The following is a 24,943-nucleotide window of genomic DNA, read 5'->3' as shown; positions in this document are numbered from 1 at the left end:
CATGCAACGCGGTGCGGTGCGAGGTTGAGAGAACAAGGAAAACACGGAGGCTGGATGTCGAGCAGCGCGTGTTCCTCAACAATCCAGCAGCGATGGATCAGGCTGGACCCGAACAGGAGAATTTTGAGAAAAAAAGTCCTCAGTACGACCAGCCACTGATTTTGTCCTCGGCATTGTCGGCCCCCGTCACGGAATTACTGTACTGTACGCGTGCGTGAAGGTATTGTACGGAATAGGTTTGAGAAGGATGGCTGGGAAGAGGACAGGAGCTAACAGGGCCGCCCAGCATCCGACCTTTTTCAGGATGCAAACTTACTCCAGGGATGAATTTTTGCTCAACCAGACGATCCATGCGACGCTAACACCATGATTGGCAATCGACTCCAGCATCGGTCGACGACGGCAAAGGGGTGCGAGCCTGGGATACCCCTCCGCAAATCACAGAGTGACAACACATCAGTTGTTGGAGGGGGAGAAGCCAACGGCGTGTTTGAGACGATCCAACATTCCTCCCACTAAAGCCAATAGTGGTCTCCGACAAGAATCGAACATGTCTTCGTCCCCTGCCCCTTGCTCGAGTGAGAAAATATTTTAGTCAATGGTAGCAGGCGATACGTCGGCGCTCATCCGCCGTAAGAAAAAAGATCGAATTACCGTACTCCGTACTGTACAAAGAGTATCGAGCCCCGGAGACAGGAAACTGGTAGCTAGGCCTAGCCGACGTTCGTCCTTCCACTGAATTGCAGACCCCACTGCTGACCGTGTCCGGGACGTCGCGCCGCACAGCCCCTGCTCGTACTTTCAGAGGCCTTGGTTGCTTCTGTGTCGAGGACAACACCATCCAGTACGCCGTTCCGAGTGGCAACAATCATCGAGATCATCGTCTCATGCAAGATCTCTATGTGGCAGAGATCGGTGTTGAGGTTATATCGTGTGCCTGAGGAATACTGGCCGATCTCAAATGCCCAAGTCTGCATATTGGCTCTGTATTGCTGCAGTCGGCATGCAATGCGGCCTTAATTGTAGCAGCTGCATTGCGCCGGGAACCCTGCATACTGACATGCACGCAAGCACGTCGCTTCGAAGATCATATAGAGGTGTTTGTTTCAGAAGTGATAATGTCACCTATATGTTTGGCATTGCTTCTTCTGAGCGCTATCAAGCTACTATTGACTGGATGGAATTGTTACAAGCATTGAATTGGAGAGGCTGTCAATTCTTCACACCTTTGCCTCTGATCAGCGCACTTGTACGAGTCGATCTTGTCGGTCACAAAACTCCCTGCACTTGTGGTTTTCCAAGGATAATCGTGAGGCCCACTGAAGCCAACACTGCTGATATAATGGTCAAAGTTCTGTGCGCTCGGTCCTCCCGGGTAAGCACGGTTGTGACTCTGAAGCGGAAACCTTGACTTGGGCAAGCTCTGTAACATTGTCCGTTGACTTGCGTAATTCTGTTTTCAGAGGATTTCAAGTGGGCTTGATCGAAGAGGCTGGAAATCTACTCCATACTCCGTATGCCCGAGTATTCGACCAAGGACTTTGCTGGTCGGTCGTACTCGTAACAACACGTGAAAATGGTGGTCTGTTTGTTCCTATCCGCATGTGGGTGCCTGGCGATATCAACTGGTCCATGACGCGCAGCAGCGGGCCAAGCTAAGGAAGGGACTTATTGTACTTGTATCAGTGGGCATGCGAGGTTGGCGCTCGCCAGCCACGCGTTGACATGTGTGCAGCGCTTGTTCATCAACCTCCCAGGCTCCAGGAAGACCAACAACAACAATCAGGTAGGTAAGGGAACACAAAACAATTCTGTTACACGAGAAAAAAAAACGAGCTTGATTCACAATACAGCTGTGACAATCTCCGAGTGGGATGTTGGTTCTGGTTGTGATGTGCTCTTGACCTTGATTGCTTCAAATCCGAGATCTAACTCGTAGGACGGCCCAGATGCTGATGCACGTAATTCGTACAAAGAACAAACGGGGCTTGGTCAGTTGCTGCCGTACCTCACCTTAGCGCTGCCCAGAAGCATCTGGCGTCTCTGCAAGACTGTGAAGCCACCAAGGCGTCACAATCGCTAAGCTTGTGTTTGAAACATGAATGGCGAGGCGATGGTTTTCCTTCGTATTATCCTGGAGTATTCATTCGCTTCACGTCAGAGTGCCCCGACCGAAAGACCAGACCAGTTGACTAGTGTCGTGATTCTCTATCGGCGGCTGCAGCAGATGGCTTTGTGCTATCGGCAAGTCAGCGACAAGGAGCAGGGAAGCAGAGGGTGCCCCCCAGGCGACTAGGAGTAGCCTGTCTTTCGTTGCAACTCAGAACTTCCCCTCTTTTTTTTCTACTCTTACAGTAGTGGCCCCCGGGCGAGCCTGTCCTGTAACTAACGCCTTCCGTGCCGGACCAAGCGCTACACTGCCGGGAATGGCATTGACATGAGATGCGGCGGCTGGTTGGTGCCAGGTAGAAAACTTTCCGACATTGTGGCACAAGCCTTTTCGTCAAGACCGGCCGGATTACAATCCATGACAGAATATTTGAATGGTTTTGTATTGAGTAACATTGAGACGAGAATGTAGAGCGGAGCAAGGAAATCCCTTATGACATGGGCCACGGAAAGGAAAATGGTTGCACTTGGAGATCATCGACAATCATGCAATGGCTATCATGCGAGGGAGGCATGGCGTTGAGACCTTGACAGCCGAAGGAACGCCTCGAAGGGCTGAAAGGCCTTTCTAGGCGCTGAAGGTGGCAAGGATGTTAACAGACGATACGGACATGTAACTGCCAACTCTGAAATGGTTGGGATTTATTTTGGGGGCTGATCACGATAAGGTGATTCTCCGAACATGTTGATTCATTGATAGGTAGTTGGGCTTGCCGATGGTCGGTTCGGGGGGTCGAAAGAAGATGGTGGCTCTCCATCGTTGTCTAGCCCAGGCCGGTTGCCTTGTCCTCTGTGATTTTTCGTTCCTACTCGGGCCCAATTAGCGGTCATGTTGTAGGTGGGCCAGATGCTGACCTGCCATTATCGGTGGAAAAGAAAGGCTGGGGGAAGTGGGATACTCCTTCAGCGCGACATGTTTGTGTATCTCATAGTTTCCGCAGCCACGAAAGGCATGTTGCTATGATCTTCTGGACCAGCGAGGTTGCAGGGAACAGCATCCACTGGAGATCACGCTGTCACCCAACTGAGAAAGACTGTGTACAGTGCAGCTCTCAGTTGAGCGATACGGAGTACAAAGGCCTCAGACGAGAACATCGGACTCGACCTTCCCGGCTATGGATGTCGAAAGAGGGGGCCCTCCATCTTCGCCCATCCTCCATTGAACCGCCGTCCGCCGATGCCGATAGGATCTTGACACAGAGAGTAACGCGATGCGTTTTTTGACTTCTTCCTCTTGCTCAGCAGTGGTGTCTCTTGTTTTCCTTATCCACACTCCCCCGTAGCGTGTTTGTCCGCTGTCGTTTCTGTTGATGTCCATGTCAAAGCTTCAATGCCCACCCGTCAAAAAGCGAAACCTAGCTTATCCTGCCTCCACCACAATACGAAAATACACGTTCTGGAAATATAAGTAGCCAAAACCGTTGAAGTTGTCATGTCTCCGCGTAGCCTGATCTACATTGACGTTTTACGGGCGAGCATGGCTGCAAGGGATCAAAAATATCGAAAAAAGCCCTCCGGACGGGGCAGGCTCTTTCGCCCGATTTCTCTACTGTATGCGAAGGGTGCCAGGGCCTGGAAGGTCATTGAGCAAAGAACGGTAGCCGTAAATCGTAAGCAAGGTCTCGTCGTGTGAAAAAAGGAGCCCAGCCCATACGGGCAGCGATTGGCAAGATGCGCCCGGCCGTCGTGGATCCTCTTGTTGGACCTTTCGTGGATCGTGACTCGCAAGTCGCGGCACGCTGTGATCGTAGCAGCATTGACACTGGACAGCGGCTGGTGGACCGGGTCTGCCAGGGAGGAGTCATGGTGCCAATCGTGGGAGGCCGAAGTGGGCTTTCCTGGCGGTGGCTTGAGGGATGGAGTCGGCAAGGGTAAGGGAGTTGAGGGCAGGAAAAGCCAGAGGGTGAGGTGTGCAAGAAAGGCCTTTTCGGGGATGGATCAAGGGCCAGCACGCCAGCACGCCCAGCACACCAACAAGCACTCATCAGCCCTTGTCGCCCGCTGGCAACTCTTTTTCTGCTGCTTAAGCTAATGCACCCACCTGCACACACTCAGTCCTCCCGCTCGGCTACCAGCGCACCGTCGTCCACCTTGCATTTCTGCATCCTGCTTCTCACAACCTCGTTGCTCTTTGCTCCAGATCTCCATTGAATCTTTTTGTGCCGTCATATTCTCATCAGCCGTTGTTGACATGGCTTAATGCGCGTCAATTCGTTGTGCTGCTGAGTCTGATTTTGCTTGAGCAGTTTGGTATGTCAATGCACCCGCTATCATATCTATTCTACCGTGCCCGCCCGCCAGAGGAGAATACCTCAGCAGCTGGCCCAAAGAGCCTGCCCTGGACACCTTCAACCACATCCCCGGTCTTGCTGCATGTTGGATGTACCTGCATGTTTCAAGTCACCACTCTTTGAGGCACCGTCACTAATTCTTCAATGTTATAGTTCGTACTCCATTGAGCCGACGACTGACTTTAGTGCCGCAACTTGCGCCCAAGGCTCAGCGAAATTTCACGACTCTGGCGGCTTATCGAGGCGTCCGACCTTGACTCACGAGCTTCTGCTGTGTGTGCAGAGTCCGTCTGAGTACCCGAGCAGTTTGGTCTTCTTGGTTGAAAAATCAGCTGTTTGTGTAACTCACGGTCGAGACGAGTGGAAAAAAAGGTCTACTTGCAAGAGAAGAACAAAGTCTTGTGTGAGCTACGTTGGCTTGTTGGCTATCGTCGCTAGGTTTCTCGATTGACACTGTCGGGCAAAACCTGTAGTTGAGGGTGACGGTCTTCGATCGGTTGAGTTGAGTCTCGATACTTCAGCAGGAGGAGCGAGTCAGATCGCTACTCATACCAAATTACCAGTGGTTTGTCTAGCCCTGGCTCTTAAGTCGAAACAGCCCTACGAAGGAAGCAGTAGCACCGGGCTCCCGCAGGGTGGTATCGTGCTTTGCTTGTACCTAAGTCGCGGACATACTGTTGAGTATCCCAGCTGTCCTGCGTATAAAGGTCCAAGATGAATCAGACTCAACCCTATATGGATATGCATCCGGGCTCTCACATATCTTCCGGGCCATCCTACTCGCATTCTGCGACAGCTCCCATGGGTCATTATCAACCCTACCAGCAGCCGCCGATACTGCCTCCTGCTTCTACGCATTATCCACATCCCCAAGCGTACAACAGCTATGGTTATGCAAATGGTGTCACTTCTCCCCAATCTGCGACAGGTCCCGTTGGTCAACCCGTGCAAAGTCAGATTCCTTCTCTCCCGAGTGAGTAATGCGAGCTGATCAAGGTCCCATGATCAAGCTAACCAATTCACAGCTATGATGACTGGACCGGGTCCTCAGCATTCTTACGTGCCTCAGACGCCATCGCTGCCTGCTCCGAACCAAGGTTATGCTACTCAGCAACCGCAGCCATTTGACACGACTGGCCAGGTTGCTCCGCCTGGCATGAAACCACGAGTCACGGCAACATTGTGGGAAGATGAGGGGAGTCTATGTTTCCAGGTTGAGGCCAAAGGAGTTTGCGTGGCCCGTCGAGAAGGTGTGTATTATCTCGTTGACCCTTTCGATGCGACTAGTCCGTGTTGACGCCTTCTAGATAACCATTTCATCAATGGCACAAAACTTTTGAATGTGGCTGGCATGACCCGGGGCCGCCGAGATGGAATCTTGAAATCTGAGAAAACTCGCCATGTGGTGAAGATCGGGCCTATGCATCTGAAGGGCGTCTGGTAATTTGGATGCTTTTTAGTTCCATGGGATTGACTTGCTAACTTTTGTCAGGATCCCATTTGAACGTGCTCTGGATTTCGCGAACAAAGAAAAGATCACCGATCTTTTGTATCCCTTGTTTGTTCACAACATTGGAGGCTTGCTGTATAACCCAGAGAACACTCCTCGAGCAAACGCATTGGCACATGGATCCACAGACCGACGTCGTATTGACAGCCTCGACTCGACACGCCCTCTACCGTCTGTACAGACACCGTCTCTCCAGCACCACAACACAATGCCGGCAGGTGGTCAAGCTCCGCCCACGCCTCAATCCATCATCCCGCACCCCAACGCTGGCCGCCCAGGAATTGATCGAGCTCATACCTTCCCAACTCCTCCGACTAGTGCATCGAGTGTGATGGGTATGAGCAACCAAGGGAATTCATATGATTGGGGTAACCAGCAAATGCCTAATGGTACAAGCAGCGCCCAAGCGTTGTCCATCGACACGGGGATTAATGCTCGGTCGATGCCGACCACGCCTGCCACCACTCCACCCGGGACTGGCGGCCAGGGTATGCCACCATATCAGGGCCAGTCGGGCTATGATTCAAAGCATTATTACAGTACGACTCCGAGTTCTCAGACCGGATATGCGCAACAGCCTGATGGTACTCGTTATGGTCAAGGCATGCAATCTGGCCCGTATGGGAAAGGCGACATGGGCCCACCTTTGGGACCTGGGAATGCTAGCGGGGGAAGTGATGTTCGCGACAACAAGGCTGATGCGTACGCCCCACCTGGTCATGGCTCTCAACATGAAAATGATCACCCAGACAGTGGGTATATGAGTGCGAATGCCTCTGCATATAATTCAACCCGTGGTCAGTATGCCTACGGTGCTGGTGACCATGCCCATTTGTCTCCAGAGCAGATATCAGGGTCTCCACCACATCAAACAAGCTCAGGACACGCAACCCCTCGAACTATGCCTTCTGGTCAACCCCAGTGGCCTGCAGATTATCATACTCCACCTCGCGCCCCAAATACAAGTACTGTCTATAATGTTATGGGTCATGATCGAACACCACAAACAGGCCCGACTGATTCTTATGGAAACCCCGCATACTCAAGTGGACATTCTACTGGATTGACTTCTGCGAAGCGCGGAAGAGAGGACGATGAGCAAGATCGACCTGGAAGTCGTCAATATGACAACTACGATGCCAAACGACGCAAGATGGGCCCTCAGGAGACGTTCGGGATGCCCCTTCAACCGCCTCCACACATGCAAGCCATCAAGACTGGTGGCCAGCGATGAGACACTTAGAATGCCTCGCCAAGCGAAGCTTTTCAATACAGTGGTTCCACGGCCACCAACCCGAGGCTCGAGAAGTTTGATGGCGGTGCCGCCTACATAATGCCTCATCACGACATGATTGGAAAAGCAATAACGAAAGTTTACGACGGCCCATGAGCCAAAAAAAAGATCAAGACTTTGACGAACGGAACAACAAGCGTGCATTGTATGCTTCCCGAAACTCTAACGAATTTACGACATGATTTCCTATCGAAAGCGATTTTGACCTGGCGAAAATTATGACCTGTTACTTTGTTTGCGGCCTGTAATGGGTCGCACCACTGGTTTAGATGATGCTCAGATCTTTTCTTTTTGTGTATGAGGGAATGATATATGTGCGGATGGATTATGATTGGGATGAAAACGGCTACGATTCTCCGGCGCCATTGATGTCTTCTTGGCTGCGGGATTCGAGAGCAAGAACACACGCGGGAAGGTTGAACCTTGCTAATGACTTATTGCTCCTGGAAACAGTCCACCTGAGCTTTTGCATGTAGAAGACGAGAGGATTTTTCCAGTAGCGAGCAGAAGTTGGGCGGCAGGGATGAAAAAGGTGGCTCTCGTTTCCCTAATCGTGAAATCTTCCGTTGATGACATGTCATATACAATAAAAGCATAACTTATAATCTACCTGTGGACTTTTTTTTCGTTTTATTGAAATGCGCTGGTGTGACTGAAGTGGTGATAGATATGCGACGAGGACGTTTAGTCCTGTGTGTACGAGTATTGCTTAGTGCGAGCCGGATAATTCAAGTATGTATTGGGGGTCAGGCACAGCGCCCCAAGCCCCTCGTAATCGTATCCGTACAGCGTAGGCACAATGACTTCCAATCCCGAACCAACTCGCCAAGACAGGTCTTGGCACACACCCCCTCAGATTTTGATTATTGGCGACATCTCTTTAAGCTGCGACTTTTCGAGGCATCAACACCACGTCGACAACCATCCAGTCATCGCAGCAAGATGTGAGTCTCACTGTCTATACCACGAAGAAATCACCATCCTCCCTCCTTTGCACATTTTCGGCCACCTCCACCTTTCCTATACCAAAAACTGGAATCCATGACGTCCTGCATTTTGAAGCCATTTTCTCGAGAAGGAGACTGACCCGAGTTCAATCTAGGACCAACCTCCGCACCCAGAAGCGCCTCGCGGCGTCCGTCGTCGGCTGTGGCAAACGCAAGATCTGGCTCGACCCCAACGAAGTCAGCGAAATCGCCAATGCCAATTCTCGTCAGACAATCCGAAAGCTGGTCAGCGATGGCCTCATCATCCGCAAGCCTGTCGCCATGCACTCCAGAGCCCGTGCCCGAGAACTGAACGCTGCACGAAGAATCGGTAGACACAGAGGTTTCGGTAAGAGAAAGGGTACAAAGGACGCCAGAATGCCAAGGTACGAAAATACCCCATGACCAGGTCTGCGGTGTGTTGGTTAGGGACATATATACTGACAAATGCATTTTTATAGCCAAGTTCTGTGGATGAGACGTCTCCGTGTCCTCCGACGCCTTTTGGCCAAATACCGAGCGGCTGGCAAAATCGACAAGCACCTCTACCACGAGCTGTACCACTTGAGTAAGGGTAACACCTTCAAGCACAAGCGTGCATTGGTCGAACATGTATGTCTAAAGCCATGGGATACCCATTATATCGCTGACTTGATTTGTACAGATCCACAAGGCCAAGGCCGAGAAGCAACGTGAGAGAATCCTCAAGGAAGAAATGGATGCCAAGCGTGCGAAGACCAAGGCTGCTCGCGAGAGACGACAAGAGAGAATCCAAACCAAGAGAAATGCTCTTGCTGGTGAGCAGGAGGCTGAGGAAGAGAAGTGAACGACATGGAGATCGGGGTTTGAGTTTGACTTGTGACACGAACTCATTTGATCAAGTGTATCCAGGGACGATCTCGACGGCATGTCTTGCCACCAGGGTCGGCGAGCTTGGAGTCAGTCCGTTGCAGTCAGTGGGAAGTCAGAGCATGACCAAATGGTCGCCATAGATACCAGCACTTCCTATTACAATGTTGGTTGTGGTTTCACTGGGGCGCAATGAATCGAAAAAATGAAAGACCAATGCCAATGAACAACGATTATTGATTCTCTTCCTCGATGGTGCAATTGGTGTCGATGAATATAGCTGCCTTAATAGAATAGGAGCTTGAATCGTAGTCGTACCGTAGCTTTTTGGTGTCTGTGCACTCCCAGGTTATTGGGAGAGAAAAAGCGTGAATTCCCAATCAAAAAGACGGCAACTGCGATTGCTGAGCAAGTGGAGGTTGATGGCTGGCTACAGACCTGTGTTGTGGTGATCGACCTAAACTTGGTGTTTCCGTCTTGTGCCAGGAAAGATGATTGGACTTTCCCCCAGATACCTTTCATCATCACATCCTTCAAGCCATCTTGCCCATCACTGCAACGTCCCAGGCAAGCCCAAGATTTCTCCGACCAGTACGGAGCAGAGACTGGTCTTTCTGTCCGGCGTCCCTTAGCTACATGGTAGTACGCGAGGCAAGTGGCTTCTCTTGCATGCGACTACTGCACCGTCGGTGTGACAGTCGTGATTATCAGAACATACCCACATCAAAGAATCTTTTGCTCTTCAACTTGTTTAAGGCAGCTCTTATTTATTTCTGGGGCATATGCTCCGATCTATCATCGACCACCGGACCGATGAAATATCTGGTTGGACCGTAAATCAAGGTGCCTGAGAACATTTTTGCGAGATGCTAAAGACCTTCTTGCTCAAGCTCGGTGCATCAAGCTGTGTGTACTGAACCAGGCTTGAACCCAGTCCTGATATTGTATGCCGCATTGGTCTTGTGCAAGGCAGGAAAGACCACCTGGCAGTGTCAAATAGTCGAATTGAAGAGAGGACAGTTCAAGAATACCCGTGGACGAAACCACAGGGATCCCAATAGCTGATGCACATTAATCAAAGGTCGACAACATCCGTCCATTGCCGTCGCAAAGTAGCTAGGGATGTTTGGCGGAAATATATGGGGTGCCATTGGTAAGTGCAATTTCCATCTCACAGCAATCTTCGAAAGATTCTGGACCTCACATGCCCCTTTTTGGTTCCTGGCATTCGAGGCCATTCAGACCTAGCACCGGATGGTGAGCCATCTTGTGCTATCTTGTGCTAGAGAGCCACTCTTGAGGCACTGAATCAACGACATCTACAATGGGATCCGACTACCCATTCGCATGAACCATCAATGAAATGTCCATCTCGTGCCGGTCACGAGGATGGTATGACTTGCCAAAGCCCGAAAGCCTTGATGCTCCGCTTCGTCGGAGCCGCCCTTGACCCTGTGGTTGCTGTTTCGAAATGATTCACTATCCAAATGGAACTTGTTCTGACGACTTATAGCACCAGCAAGTGAGGCTCTTCTCGATAAAGAGCGTGCTCCGCCACCAAAACCTACTCCGCTCGAATTCCCGTGCTATGTTCCTCCTCGCTCAGACGATCCTCTTGATAGCCACCACCTTGAATCGTTATGCAAGGACCTTGCATCCGTGCGCAGACCATGGGATGTCAAGGACAGTCAACTCGCACAGTTCAACATCCAGCTAGAGCAAGATGTTTCCTTGGCCGACATGGTCCCCGATGAGAGATTCAAATCTCGACCATTATTATACGATTCTGATTTGACATCCATGCTTAAGGAGCTGGATGTTGAGAACGAAGATGCTTATCGCGAAGTTATACGACTCCCGCCCCTTCCAGGTAGACAGAAACCTCGATTAGCATACTCGCGCGCTTTTTTCACAAGCTTGGAAGATATGTGTCGCTATTGGGATGATAGCAAGGACGACTACTACGAGGTTGAAGTAGACGGCCAGGAAGGTTCCAACACAGAGTTTTCTCCAACGCCATCGACAACCAAAGAAACGGAGAAACGCAATGCCGAAAAGAAAGAGACGAAAGCGCTATCTGGGGAGACAAAACAGACCACCGAGGGCACCAACTCGGACGGGGAACAGGCCGAACACAACACGTCGCTAAATGCTGATAGAGTTGAGATTCCTCATCGCTCCAAAACGAAGCAGGTATACAGAGGCCTTCGAATCGGCAGTGGTCAGCAGATGAGTCCAGGTACAAGGGTAGCAGCAGTAAGGAACCTTCTCAAGATGGCCATCCACAAGTTCAATTGCAGGGATCACGACTTCCATCCTCGGGAGAAGTTCCGCATTCGAAACATCAACCTGCCTTCTACATTCTTGCACTTCTGCGTTGCCAAGATGCCAGCCGAATCCAGACTCGCAAGAGCGAGATTCGTTGAAGGCCCGCTGATGGGAGTACACAGTCGGATGGAGGTGAGGTTCAGACCCCGAGACGGATCCAATGATTCTCCCAACGATTTTGTTGGCGAAAAGTACGACCTCTTCCGAGAAGTTAGTGGTCTATTGATGCTCGCCAAGCAGCGGGCCCGCGAAGGCCAGACGCCATCCAAAGAACCTCATCAAGATCACTGGTGGGCCCTCAGGCATCGATGGGGTGGGGGACCAACGAGATGGGGACAGTTAGCCTGCGAGGTCTTTGAGGACGATGACCCCAGTTGGAGTCCAGAAGAAAGACAACTACAGCTGGATAAGAGGACGCAGGAAGAAGAAGAGCGGAAGAGAACTGATGTACTAGCTACGGCTACTGATCTGAACAATCTTAAGCCAGAAGACCTGCTTTCATTGGAAACCTCTTCCGGTAACGTGCGGCCCAAGAAGAAAAAGAAAGGCGACGATGATAGCAAGGACAAAGCAGAGTACAAGGATGGAAGAAGGCTGATGTTCACGGCACCCATACGTCGTAAGTGGTACCAAGAATGGACTAAAGTCAGGCCAAATTCGTCGACATGGGACGAAAAACTTATCTACAGGAGAATTGGAGTGCCCGACCCCGAGCAAGGCTGGGATGATGTGTACATGCTTTCGGCGGCGAACCATCATGTATGCTTGGTGAAGCTGAGTGTCCACGAGAACTACCTTCAGTGGCTGGAGACAGGCAACACAAAACACCAAGCTCTGAAGTCAGGAAGACAAGACCACGTCTTATACATGACTCGGAGTCGGTGGTTCAACCTGCTCGATGTCGACCAGCGAAAGGAGCTGTTGACAGGCATATGGTGCGTGTTAAGCTGGCTCAACCGTGATGAGGTGCCTAAAGTCGAGCTTGAAAAGATGGAAAATTTAAAACAAGAACAAGAACAACAGGAGTCCGATAACGGCGGAGATCATCCAATGGAGACATAAGCAACGCCAATGCACGAGTATGGCTGTGGTATGAAAGCATCTGTGAAGGCTCTTTACAATTGCAGGGTCTGAGGGATGCAAGCAATCAACCGGAAAGGAATGATTCATGATAGACTGTAACGAAGAACACATGTATGCGGTGCTGACGTATGTGTCTACATACCTAGGTAGGTATCATTCAGACACTGCCTACTTACCTGTACATGACTGAAAGTCAGTTGTCTCAATGTCCACAGTAGAAAAGGAGCAGAGATATGTTCATCTTGGTCTTGTGTTGCACCGTAGTAAAAACTTCCATTGTAAGTCAATGCTCGGCGGTAGATTGTTTAGGCTGGTCGGCGGCTCGAATCGGGTCTGAGTCACGTCATTCGAAAATTATCAGACTGCGTGAAATGAATCGCGGGGATTGCGGCCTCGACATTTTTTTCCTGTGCCAGGAGTCACTTGTTGAACAGCAAACGCGCCCCTCTCGCAGTCGTATCACGCCCTATACGCCACCATGGCTCCTTCTACCCTCACTCAGAATATCAAGATCCAGAACACGCAGAACAATGGCGAACCTCTCCGTCGAGAAGTGTCCCGCAGTCTGTCCATGTCGACCTCACCACATGAGACGTTTCACCAGCGCAAGATGTCCATAGGCATGGAGGGAACCTCTCCTGGTTTAATACGCACCAAGACCACCGGAGCGGCTCCGAAACAACTCAAGCCCTTCCGAGAACAGGATATAAAGATTCTGTTACTCGAGAATGTGAACCAGACTGGCCGGGATATTCTGCATGGCCAGGGTTACCAAGTCGAGTTCATGAAGAGTAGTCTGCCCGAGGATCAGCTGATTGAGAAGATAAAGTAGGGTAACCTTTTGGCTCTCCAGCCACCTGTTCTTACACACAAGTCGGCACGATATACTGACCAGTTCTTCAGGGATGTCCATGTAATTGGCATTCGCTCCAAGACGAAGCTGACTTCCCGTGTCCTTGCGGCCGCCCGCAACCTCATCGTGATCGGATGCTTCTGTATCGGCACGAACCAGGTCGACCTGAAGTACGCCGCCGAGCACGGAATATGCGTCTTCAACTCCCCCTTCAGCAACTCGCGCAGTGTCGCCGAACTGGTCATCGGCGAGATCATCGTACTGGCCCGCCAAGTCGGCGACCGCAGCAACGAGATGCACCAGGGGGTGTGGAAAAAGGTCAGCAACAAGTGTTGGGAGATCCGTGGCAAGACCCTCGGCATCATTGGTTATGGACACATTGGCTCCCAGCTCTCGGTCCTCGCCGAGTCGATGGGCATGGACGTGATATACTACGACGTCGTGAACCTGATGGCCATGGGTACGGCGAGGCAGGTCCCGTCTCTCGACCACCTCCTCGCCAACGCGGACTTTGTGACGTGCCACGTCCCCGAGCTCCCCGAGACGATGAACATGATCGGCAAGCACCAGTTCGACACCATGAAGTCGGGAAGCTACCTGATCAACGCGTCGAGGGGGAGCGTCGTCGACATCCCGGCCCTGGTCGCCGCCATGAGGTCAGGCAAAGTCGCGGGCGCGGCGCTCGACGTGTATCCGGCCGAGCCGGCAGGGAACGGCGACTACTTCACCAACGACCTGAACTCGTGGGCCGAGGACCTGAGGTCGCTGCAGAACCTGATCCTGACGCCGCACATCGGCGGCTCGACCGAAGAAGCCCAGAGCGCCATTGGCGTCGAGGTCGCTGAGGCCCTGGTCCGCTACGTCAACGAGGGCGTCACGGTCGGCGCCGTCAACATGCCCGAGGTGGCGCTCCGGAGCCTGACCATGGACGAGCCGAACCACGCGCGCGTCATCTTCATCCACCAGAACGTGCCGGGCGTGCTGAGGCGGGTCAACGAGATCCTGGGCGACCACAACGTCGACAAGCAAATGTCGGACTCGAGAGGGGACGTCGCCTACCTGATGGCCGACATCAGCAGCGTCAAGGAGGAGCAGGTCGCGGCCCTGTACAGGGAGCTGGAAGGCCTCAAGGAGAGAATAATCACGAGGATATTGTACTAGAACTTCAACCTCAACCTCAAACCGAAAAGCGATCTCATGAGGAGCGATTCAACAGCTGGATCTGAGACACGGTAATAACGGTGTCTGAGGGGCAGGCACAGAAGAGCATTTCGCGGAGTTGGTGGGCGTCTGCGTACAGTGAGTACAAAGCGCGGCATAACGGAAGGCATACAGTAAAGGAAAAAGGCATATATAAAAAGAGGAAGACCACGTCAATGGATCATAATAATATACTATTATCGGGCCTAAGCAAATCGCTGAAGAGAGGCTAGACTCTACTCCGTAAATCTCTGGAACTGATGAAGCTGACCTTCTGTATCTGGGCCAGCGACATCTATCTTCGTCATCTCGGTCGCATTTACACCTAGAGAAATTTTCATTCGCAGCAATAGACATTCAAAACTGCTCGGCAGGCTCCCCAGCGTGAGACGAACTCGGTGGGTTCATCCAGGAGGAAGTGAAGCAGGCACTATTTGTGATACCTGTGTTGGTTGTGGAATCACGAAATTACAACGCTCACATTGTGTAATATCGATCGCCGAAATCACCAAGGCCAGGGACGATATAGCTAAGACGACATTAGCATGGTCCTGCTTTGACTGGCAGTAAATTAGGGTTAGAGGAAAACACTCACTTTGCTTCGTTCAGACCTTGGTCAATGAAGGCGGTAATCACCCGAACCTTTGGAACGTGCTTGGCAAAGTTCTCAATACCCTCAGGACTTGCGATCAAGTTGACGAAGAGTATTCTGTCTTCAGGAACACCGTGGCTCTTCAAGACTTCAACCGCCATGATAGCACTACCACCAGTTGCCAGCATAGGGTCAAGCAATAGAACCCATCGGTTTGCGACGTCGGCTGGCAGCTTTTCGTAGAATAGCTTGGGTTTGCTGGTCTCTTCGTTACGCTGAATCAGGATTTTCCCTATCCTTACTGATCGACAACATTCTCTCAAGCCTTCTTCCATTGATTCACCAGCTCTCATGATTGAAACGCCACAGATCTTGCCTTCGAATCTGACTCCAACGTAGTCCTTTCCAACAGGAGATGTGACATTGTGTGCCACGACCGGAAGGTGATTTAATCCCTCTTCGACTAGTAGACGAATAATTCGATTCGAATAGAAGATGAAGTCGCCTCGTCTGGTATTCTTATCACGAATCATCCTGCGCGGCAATCAGTTTCTTCTGGCCCTGCGACTCTTTCCCGCTGTAGACCTACGTGAGCAGAGCAATGAGCTGTGGCGTCTGGCTGAGGACGTGAACATTGTCGAAGGGGACCTCGCGCGATACGGTTGCGGTTGGTTTTTCCTCTGCCGGTCGATAAGAAGGTCCTACTCCCAAGGCAGGAGACTGGACACCATTCGTGCGCTGGAGAGAAGTCATGATTCGTCAACGTCGGAAATCGATTCAAACAATCTGCGGTCCAATATCTCGAGAGAGCTCGCGTGACTGCGGAAGAAGTGGTGGATCGGAATTCGAGATCGATAGGGATCGAGGGGTCTGAAGAGGGGCCGTGAATCGATCAGAACAGCACTCCCATCCCCAACAGAGACAAGAATCGTCTTGGAACTCGGAAGCCTCCTACGGAATATGCATTAGGTTCGAACTCGGGTAGGTGTGTATAGGCCAGGGAGACAACAAAGGCATTCGATACGAAATATGTGAGTTGTTGACTAGAGGCAGTCCCAATCGAGATTCTAGACCACTAAGGAAAGCCGACCACTCTTTATACTCTAAGTTCCTCGGCGACCCCCGCGGCTGGCCCTTATGAGCCTCACCTAAGACGTCCCTATAGGCGGCTGCTCCGTAGTACCGACAGGGTTCCTGCGTACCTAGAATTCCGCCTACTGTTTTGTTTACGAGTGACATTCGTAAAATTCATCCAACCATGTGGATCGCATTTCATCCGTACCCTGCCAACTATTCTCCCTTCAACTGCGCTGGCTGAAACAACTCCCAAGTCCCTCGATCTACACATCGCTGTGTCCCCCCATATTCTAAACCACATATTTTACTATGGACTGCAATCGCGTGTTGAGCCAATGCCGCCTGCTGCCGTCCTAGATGCGACAATAAACAGACCTCACGAATGCGACGATTGGTTTTCCACTTGAGCGTTCCATTTCAGAATGGATGCCCGGACGGCGCAAGCGCGTCGAAAAGTGAACACCTATGGGAAAGGGACGAGGAGGATTGCCGTTCATGACCTCTTCGATGTGGGAACATTTCCTTTGTCCGAGTCAGCGAGACCATCGACGAAACCGGTCACACTACTTGGACAAGCCGATGTCAACATCTCGTCCTCGATACCGCGCTCAGAGAATCAGGCACTCGCCGCAAGCAAAGTCTCTTCAGACCATCGTCCGGAACATCATCGATCCATGTCTCCAAGCACTACTGCGTCTGCAGAGTCATCGCCTTCGGAAGAAACCCATCACTCGATGTTCGATCTCCAATCTTCCGATGAGGACTCAGCAACGTTCCGATCCACGCAACCTCTTAAAAAGAGAAAGATGACGCCAGTAGTGAACATACCGAAAATAAATGTGACCTCGAAGAGTGCCGGAAAGCAGAAGTCGATGAACGGTGTGACAACCCAGCCTGGGGTGCAAAGTATTTCTCGCCCCATTGCAGCATCTAAGGTGGCAGACAAGGCGTCGGTGCGAGCTATGAGCAAGAGCGAAGGTAGTGTTAAGAAACTTAAAAGGGCCCCGGTCAGGAGAGGGCAATCGCGAGAACGAGTTGACGACGGTATGGATGATCTGAGTAGGCTCGGTCAGAATAGATCCCCCAGCAGGAAGGCTCCTCCTAAACCAGTCCGTGTCAAGAAACAATCTCCAGCCTTGCTCTCTGATACTTCTGACCACAACGGCACTCCGAAAAGGAAACGAGGATTTCTTGATGAAGAAGCAATGGACTCACCGAGTCCACCAGCATTGCAAATGAAATCGCTCAGGTTAGCACCGGAGATCAATTCACTGGAATTGGATATTTCATCAACCTCATCCGATGAGGAAATGACGGGATCAACGTCTACGACACAGGCCTCACGAAAAGGTCGCAAGCGACTCATTGATAAGCTTGATGCGCCCCGCACGCAAAGCGTAGACAGACAACAGGTGAAATCTTCCGTGGGAAGGTCTATCAATGGAAAACAGTCACCACGTAAGACCGAAGCTGAGGCCCAGAGAGCTTCTGTAATGGCAAATGCTGGGCCACCGCTTCGACAACGTGCGACTTATGCTCGACAACGCTCACACCTTAGTGACATGATTGATGGCCTGGAACCTTATTCTGCAATCAATAGTCAAGACTCATCGCAGCCGAGCTTCTCTCAACCTACATCGTTTGGCTTAGCGTCGCAGATTGAATTGGAAATGGAGGACAGCGATGACACAGATGCTTTCACTCAAATCAAGAGCATTCACGAATTGCGACGTGGTGCTGCGATCAGCAAATTTGATCAAGACATCGAGTCCATACTTGAGGACGTGGAATCTCAGTCCAAGTCATTACGCATCACTGCACTCTTGCTGCTGATGAATAAAATGAAGGAACTCAGTTTTCTCCGACATTTTCAGGAGTGTGGCAATTTCTATCGCTTCACTGCAAGCTCCAGAGACGATGCTGACTTGATTACTGCAACCTTGATGGTCCTTGTCTTTCATCAAGTGACAGCTGCAAAACAATCATCGCCAAAGAACCAGCTGCAAGTATTAAACGGTCTATATCGACTACCCCCAGACTTGAGCCTGCAAAGGAAGTCACTATCATCTCTGGCCAAAGATAGGAAAGAGAACTTGAGCAAGATCATGGTCAAAGACATCATGGACTTTGAGCAAGATCACTTAAAACATGGCCCGGAGAAACAACATTTAATCAGCCTACTATATCTGAGCTCGATCAACGATACTTTGCGTGGGCTGATCAACAGTGGGGAAGAGATGCCCGATTTTCCCGGTGCTTTGTTGAATGGCGTTCTTGTCAACTTCAACTATGAACAACAGCATCTACTTCAAGAGGATGCAGCACGGAATCGATTTGAGAACATTCAAGTTCTTCTGTCGTTGCTTGAGATAGCGTCTGTGAATCGCGGGATGGCAACTTCTCAGCTCTCAATATCATCCATCAGCGAGGTTGGTAGCAGCGTATCAAGTGTCATGCAACTTGCTCGCGAAGGACGACCTGAGACAGAGCACTCATGTTTACGCTTGATCGTCAGTCTGAGCAATAACGAGCCAAAAGTGTGTGAGGCTCTGACGGAAGGCAAGCTCATAGCAACCGTGTTCCAGATCATTGATGACAGGTTCTTGCAATTGGCAGGATTGGCGTCTCGAGAACAGCAGTTTGACAATGCTCAGCTAGAGTCAGTAATTCTTGCTGTTGGGTGTCTCCTCAACATTGCAGAATGTGCAGATCCGGCTCGAAGAACGATGCTAAAACCAGATGCGAGTGGGAAGAGCCTGGTTGATAGACTGGTCGGCATTTTCAACAGCCATGTCGACCAGACATCGGAGGTATGTTTCTCGACCTGGACTGATAAGCTCATGCTGACCAAAACAGGCTCTTACTATTGATCAAACCCAGATCTTGGTGGCATTTGGCTACATCTCCGCGTTGTTGTGCACGCTATGCCTCAATGCGGATGCACGAAGACGGATCTCTGATAACATTAGAGGCGACGGCCTGTCTCGACTCTTCGAGGCGGCAGGTATTTTTCTTCAACATCTACGAACTGTTGAAGAAGCACTGGGAGGGGCGGAGGGTGCAGCGTCGGGATTTACAGCTCGGTTTACAACGGTGTTGGATACCCTAAGGCAAGACAGCGTATAAAGATGTTTGACGATGACTTCGGTATAGAACTTTTAAGACATGGCATGGCATATCAACGAACAACCTTGGGTTTGGTGGGAGAGACAATACTTGGAAAACGACTCGAGTCGAGACATGCAAGAGGGCATGTAATGAAAGATACCCCTAAAGATTTTGAGCTAGAGATGACAGTGTAATAAGACCGCCAGTATCAATGGATCCCTTGGACCTCCTGTAGACAACCAATGTCGCTTTCTTAGTCTGGTCAGGTTCTTCGTAAAGCTGTGTCCAATCCGTAAAGACCGTTCGAATACTCTAGTAACTTGTTGGAAGCTCGAAGACGGCGTTTCGTTCCGGATAAATATGCCTTTGCAAGCCTCGGGACGAAGTGATCACAGCCGATTATCGCGGGCTGATACTTGCACTCGTCAAACGCCTGCCGATGTTGAACGATGCCACGCTGACTGCTTGTTGTCTGATGCACGACTAGGTATTGATGTGGCTTTGTGTAGTTACCACCTTCATTATTGCCGGTTCCCCGGATGACGGGCGAGGAGGCTGTTTGGCATAACGGTGCTTTGACAAAAGGCCGGAACAGAGGACGATTGGCCGAGGCATCACTAGACTGGGCATCGCATGCATTGAGATGGAGCAGGCGACGGCGTCAGTGGAACTCGCAAGCTGATCCGGTATTCGTTTCCACTGCAGGACGAGTTTGTTCTCGAAAACCCCCCAGTCTGGTGCGTCCAGAAAAATATCCGTAAACACCTCTTCATGTTGTTGTTGTTGTCACCATCGTCGACCCCTCGTACTTGGAAAATGTCGGTGTGGTTGACCAGCATCCCATCCCTGGAGGCCCCGTTGCACCGCACAGACACATCGTTGCAAGCACGACTATGACATATCGTACCACTGATTCCTGCGTTTATCCAATTTGCATGTGTTTCCCCCCAAGTCCGGCCATTCTATCCATCTGCCATTCCATCTTTTTTTTTAAAAGTCCGCAACCGCTCTATATTCGTTGCTCCGCAGGAAGCCCGTCATACTTCCAATTCCCATTACATACAACATTCACCTTCCATTTGTCCCTTCATCCTCAACTCACTCTTATGATCAGCCACATGGCATCAGCGCGTCCCCTCTCCCGTTGACTTGGCCCATCTCTTACTTCGTCACCACTTACCCATATTCGTCTTTCGGGGCTGATCACAGTCTCGAAATCTTTTTTTCCCTCTCCACAAGCCAACCAAGGACAAGGTCTACCTGGGAGCATCTGTTGTCTTCGTGTCCCTTGCATCCTTGGTGTTTGTCGCAAACATGGCTCCGTCCGTCAAGCAGCGAAAGATTGCCATCCTCGGCAGTCGTTCCGTGGGTACGTACTCCCACTCACATTGTGTTAACGTGACAATTTCGGGGCCAAATCTGACTGACACCTGCACAGGCAAGTCTTCCTTGACAGTGCAGTATTGTGAAGGCCACTTCGTCGAGAGCTACTACCCTACCATTGAGAATACCTTCAGTCATGAGATCCAACACAAAGGTCAAACCTTTCTCACCGAGATCATTGACACTGCTGGACAGGTGAGAACAACTGCGGACAAAACGTCAAATGGCACGTTTTGCTGACTAGAAGAACAGGATGAATACAGTCTCATGAATTCCAAGCTGTACATAGGAATCCACGGATACATGATTGTCTATTCTGTCGCCTCCAGACAGTCGTTCGACATGGTCAGAATCATTCGAGACAAACTCTTGAACCATCTTGTACGTCACCCGCTACAGACTTACCTTGAGGCATAAAGACATAGGCTAATAAATCATTCAGGGTGCGGATACCTTGCCGATCATGATTGTTGGCAACAAGAACGATGTCGATGCAAAGAAACAGCGCAAAGTGACCGCCGAGGAAGGCCAGGAACTGGGAAAAGAACTCAACTGCGGATGGATTGAGACAAGTGCTAGGAACAATACAAACGTCGCCAAGGCATTCGAGTTGATGATCGCCGAGATCGAAAAGTCCCAGGAGCCAGACAAGCCCGCAGGCGGAGGCAAATGCGCAGTCATGTGAAGGTATCATGCCTTCTGGGCACGCAATCGCGCATATGAAGAGAAAGACGAAGAGCACGACATCACGCGAGGGCGAGGAGAAGATGTTACCGTTGCAGTCATTCTCTGATGCGGTGTTTTACTATGGTATGGCGTTTGCGATGGGTGATGAGCGTATGACATAGACAATCCAGATTGGGATAGATGGAGGTTGTCCTGTGGGATCAGTCTTTTCGGCGTTCCGGTCCTTTTCAGTTGGGATCTCTGTGTTGGTCTATTGAGCTTTAAGTTTCCAGATACTGGCAGATGTGAATCGTGCCCCATATGGGACGGTGCAAGAAAGAAGGGCGAGAGAGTGGCTATTGTGACAAGGCTGGGGATCATGATACCTTCTGCGATGTTGAACTGTCTTGGTTCTTTTCGAACCAAATTGTGCAGTTTCTGCATTCCAGACAACATCACTGGTCACTACAGCTAGCTTCATAAGAATAATTCCACTTAATGCAGCCTTCAAGACTTGTGGTAAATTGTTCTCGGTGACTTCTATTGAAAATCGGAGTGACTCACGAGGCTCCGACATTTGGCTCTCGGACTGCGGGGCAGAAATATTATTTGCACCAGAAAGTGTCAGGTCAGTATCAAAGCACGCGCAGGGAGAGAACAACACACGGTTGCCCATTTACCTACCCTGCATTTGTCTCTCCCACACAAACACACAAGGTTTCTTGTCCCTTTGTAGCCACACACACTGTGTAGTACACATCATCATGCTCGACGTCCAAGATTTCATTGTCTCCAGGTGTGTAACTACCCAAGTTCAACGAGGAAATGTTTAGTGTTTGTGCGACTGTCTTTTTTTGTGACTCGACACTCACCAGGATTTTGCGCGCAGAGGGGGTGACCCCAAGAAAGTCGTCGAGAGCCAACGGCGAAGATACACCTCACCGGAAATCGTGGACGAGGTCATTGCACTCTGGGAGGATGCCTACAAGAGTTGGTTTTGCCCTTTCAGGGGATTGGATTCGACCGGACTTGACCAGGAACGTCGCTAATATATATCAATCCGACCAGCAAGGTACCAAGCCACACAAATCGGGGCGAAAATCAACGCTGTACAGAAAGAGATTGGCAAACTGAAAAAGGTATGATATACTCCGTACATTCGCATTTGTCGTTGGTCCCCCCCCGGCTCCTTACCGACCCTCCTCCTCCTCGTCGTCGTCCTCGATTTGGTGGTTAACGATAAAGTGATATACTGGAGCAGGCCAAACAAGACGCCGATCATCTGTTGAAAGAAAAGGTCGACCTCGAAAAGGAAAAGAAAAAGATTGAAGACGAGGCATTGGAAAAGGAAAAGGCTAGAGACAAGAAATGTAAACTGATTGGGAACTACGTTCACGAGTCGGTACCGATCAATGACAACGAGGTGAGTGACCATTTTGTCTCTTCGCCCGCCACCCCCTTCCCGCCCCCCAGCTGGGGTCTTTTGCTCAATCGCGGCGCACACAACAATGAACGCACATCCCATTGACACATCTTTTGCTCTGGTCGTAGGACTTCAACGAGGTCGTCAAGAAATGGAGCCCCGAGGGGGTCACGGTCGAGAAGAAAGAGTGCCTCTCTCACCACGAAGTCATGACCCGAGCAGAAGTGTACGACGGCGAACGGGGTGTCAAACTGGTTGGGCACCGAGGGTACTTTTTGCGCAAGTGGGGTGTCCTCCTGAACCAGGCCCTGATCAACTACGGTCTCCATTTCCTCACGGGCAAGGGGTACGACCCCATCCAACCCCCTTTTTTCATGAAGGCCGAGTACATGGCCAAGACGGCGCAACTCGAGCAGTTTGACGAGGAGTTGTACAAGGTGGTCGAGGACAAGGACGCCGAGGACAAGTACCTGATCGCCACTTCGGAGCAGCCCTTGTCGGCCATGTTCGCCGACGAGTGGTTGACGGAGAAAGACCTCCCGATGAAATTCGCAGGTTACAGTTCGTGTTTCAGAAAAGAGGCGGGCGCTCACGGTAGAGATGCTTGGGGTTTGTACCGGATACATCAATTTGAAAAGGTATGTTCCTCCTTCACCTGTCGAGGCGGTTTTGTGGGATTATTTTGTCCCTGCCATGTCCTGTCTCGGCATTGTTACCCCGTACAAGAGGTGGCGATGTGTTTTGGGGGGTTTGTGTGTCTGCGGGGAAAATGGACGATTGCTAACAAGTGAGGTGACGGGTGACATTAGATTGAACAATTCCTCTTCGTCAAACCAGAAGAGTCATGGCAAGCCCTCGAGGACATGAAGACGGTGGCCGAGGAGTTTTACCAGTCTCTCAAACTGCCCTACCGGGTCGTGGCCATCGTGTCGGGGGCCCTGAACAACGCCGCGGCCAAAAAGTACGACCTGGAGGCCTGGTTCCCTTACCAAGGCGAGTACAAGGAACTGGTCTCTTGCTCCAACTGCACCGACTACCAGACCCGCGAGTTGGAGATCAGGTACGGCCAGAAAAAGGGAGCCATCGACTCGAGGAAGACCTACGTCCACGCCCTCAACGGGACCCTGTGCGCCACGGAACGCACCTTGTGCTGCCTGCTCGAGAACTACCAAAAGGAAGACGGGTTCGAGGTCCCCGAGGCCCTGAGACCATACATGCCGCCCGGGACGCCGGAGATCATCCCGTACACAAAGGAACTGCCCAAGGACACCGTCTCGGCCAAGGCCGCGAAGCAACCCACGAAACCCAAAAAGGACGACAGTGGTGGTGCGCCCGAAGGTGGTCCAAAGTTGAACATGCCCTCGGCCGCAAATGTGGCCGATAAGATGAAGGACATGAAGGTTTGATGAAAAATAAGTTTCTGTATCACGGGCATCGGTAGAGGGTATGATGCCGCCGCTGCCGCCGAAGAAGATTGCCCACCCCAGGTCGGGTTTTGAGAATTGGACATGGGACTTGGGACGCTGGTCATTTCGAGGTATGGGCCTGTCACTTTGCCAATGGACGACGGACGAACGAAAGAGAGTGACTGAATGAATCCCCACCCCCCAATGTGAATTATGCGTAGACATGGGGACGTGAAACTTTTCAAGCAGCAGCAAACGAGACCACTAGATACAAGAAATCATGAGCAACATGTGTTTGATACACTATGATGACGATGACTGTTTTTATTATTGGCGGCTTGAATGAAGGGAATAATGTGACATTACGTCGTTGTCGTTGTCGTTGTCGTTGTCGTTGTCGTTGTCGTTGTCGTTGTCGTTGTCGTTGTCGTTGTCGTTGTTCATCAAATAGAGCAAAGAATGATACAGAGTATGCGTGCAAAGATGACAGGAAATATACAAAAAGGTACCACGCTTTGATGGGGGAATGACTTCCTGGTATATTTTTGAAACGCGTCGTCAACATTATGGGATTAACATTTCGTCCGTGTCTTCTACATTTGCGGGGGTATGTAGGGGTAAGTATATAGATAGGTAGGTAGGTAGGTAGGTAGGTAGGTAGGTAGGTAGGTAGGTAGGTAGGTAGGTAGGTAGGTAGGTAGGTAGGTAGGTAGGTAGGTAGGTAG

At 50.9% G+C, this 24,943-nt stretch overlaps 8 protein-coding genes across 10 annotated transcripts; 7 read left to right on the top strand and 1 right to left on the bottom strand.

The window, feature by feature from the left end:
• The first annotated feature begins 4,203 nt into the window (after nt 1-4,203).
• Nucleotides 4,204-7,880, top strand: PV06_02692. Of its 2 annotated transcripts, XM_016403406.1 has the most exons (5): nt 4,204-4,419; nt 4,614-5,433; nt 5,486-5,710; nt 5,768-5,900; nt 5,953-7,880. In XM_016403406.1, exons 2-5 carry the CDS (start codon nt 5,175-5,177, stop codon nt 7,202-7,204), a joined length of 1,869 nt encoding a protein of 622 aa, XP_016267303.1. In that variant the 5' UTR covers nt 4,204-4,419; nt 4,614-5,174; the 3' UTR covers nt 7,205-7,880. The 2 variants fall into 2 exon arrangements, with proteins under 2 accessions (XP_016267303.1, XP_016267302.1); XM_016403405.1 differs by having other exon boundaries at nt 4,204-5,433.
• A 279-nt stretch (nt 7,881-8,159) lies between these two features.
• PV06_02691 (uncharacterized protein) lies at nt 8,160-9,411 on the top strand. Its single transcript, XM_016403404.1, has 4 exons — nt 8,160-8,208; nt 8,367-8,636; nt 8,712-8,862; nt 8,915-9,411. Coding segments are annotated over exons 1-4 (585 nt in total). The 5' UTR covers nt 8,160-8,206; the 3' UTR covers nt 9,077-9,411.
• A 720-nt stretch (nt 9,412-10,131) lies between these two features.
• On the top strand, nt 10,132-12,657 carry PV06_02690 (uncharacterized protein). Its single transcript, XM_016403403.1, has 2 exons — nt 10,132-10,252; nt 10,613-12,657. The coding sequence occupies exons 1-2, from the start codon at nt 10,222-10,224 to the stop codon at nt 12,487-12,489; spliced, it is 1,908 nt and encodes a 635-aa protein (XP_016267300.1). The 5' UTR covers nt 10,132-10,221; the 3' UTR covers nt 12,490-12,657.
• A 237-nt stretch (nt 12,658-12,894) lies between these two features.
• On the top strand, nt 12,895-14,844 carry PV06_02689 (phosphoglycerate dehydrogenase). The gene is made up of 2 exons (XM_016403402.1): nt 12,895-13,338; nt 13,414-14,844. The coding sequence occupies exons 1-2, from the start codon at nt 12,989-12,991 to the stop codon at nt 14,522-14,524; spliced, it is 1,461 nt and encodes a 486-aa protein (XP_016267299.1). The 5' UTR covers nt 12,895-12,988; the 3' UTR covers nt 14,525-14,844.
• On the bottom strand, nt 14,739-16,205 carry PV06_02688. 2 transcript variants are annotated; one of them, XM_016403400.1, is made up of 3 exons: nt 15,745-16,205; nt 15,159-15,689; nt 14,739-15,092 (listed from the first exon to the last, which is right to left on the bottom strand). In XM_016403400.1, the coding sequence occupies exons 1-3, from the start codon at nt 15,906-15,908 to the stop codon at nt 15,041-15,043; spliced, it is 747 nt and encodes a 248-aa protein (XP_016267297.1). In that variant the 5' UTR covers nt 15,909-16,205; the 3' UTR covers nt 14,739-15,040. The 2 variants fall into 2 exon arrangements, with proteins under 2 accessions (XP_016267297.1, XP_016267298.1); XM_016403401.1 differs by having other exon boundaries at nt 15,159-16,205.
• A 240-nt stretch (nt 16,206-16,445) lies between these two features.
• On the top strand, nt 16,446-19,554 carry PV06_02687 (uncharacterized protein). The gene is made up of 2 exons (XM_016403399.1): nt 16,446-19,042; nt 19,089-19,554. The coding sequence occupies exons 1-2, from the start codon at nt 16,655-16,657 to the stop codon at nt 19,356-19,358; spliced, it is 2,658 nt and encodes an 885-aa protein (XP_016267296.1). The 5' UTR covers nt 16,446-16,654; the 3' UTR covers nt 19,359-19,554.
• A 677-nt stretch (nt 19,555-20,231) lies between these two features.
• Nucleotides 20,232-21,902, top strand: PV06_02686 (uncharacterized protein). Its single transcript, XM_016403398.1, has 4 exons — nt 20,232-20,709; nt 20,779-20,918; nt 20,976-21,104; nt 21,166-21,902. The coding sequence occupies exons 1-4, from the start codon at nt 20,655-20,657 to the stop codon at nt 21,406-21,408; spliced, it is 567 nt and encodes a 188-aa protein (XP_016267295.1). The 5' UTR covers nt 20,232-20,654; the 3' UTR covers nt 21,409-21,902.
• Nucleotides 21,903-22,047: 145 nt separating this feature from the next.
• PV06_02685 (serine-tRNA ligase) lies at nt 22,048-24,503 on the top strand. The gene is made up of 6 exons (XM_016403397.1): nt 22,048-22,185; nt 22,279-22,379; nt 22,458-22,528; nt 22,651-22,812; nt 22,941-23,450; nt 23,622-24,503. Exons 1-6 carry the CDS (start codon nt 22,154-22,156, stop codon nt 24,216-24,218), a joined length of 1,473 nt encoding a protein of 490 aa, XP_016267294.1. The 5' UTR covers nt 22,048-22,153; the 3' UTR covers nt 24,219-24,503.
• Nucleotides 24,504-24,943: the final 440 nt, after the last annotated feature.

The sequence above is a fragment of the Exophiala oligosperma genome (genome assembly GCF_000835515.1).
Source record: "Exophiala oligosperma strain CBS 72588 unplaced genomic scaffold supercont1.2, whole genome shotgun sequence".
NCBI classification, from domain to species: domain Eukaryota; kingdom Fungi; phylum Ascomycota; class Eurotiomycetes; order Chaetothyriales; family Herpotrichiellaceae; genus Exophiala; species Exophiala oligosperma.
The sequence above is the reverse complement of the archived record's forward strand: the minus strand, read 5'-3'. Positions and strand labels throughout refer to the sequence as shown.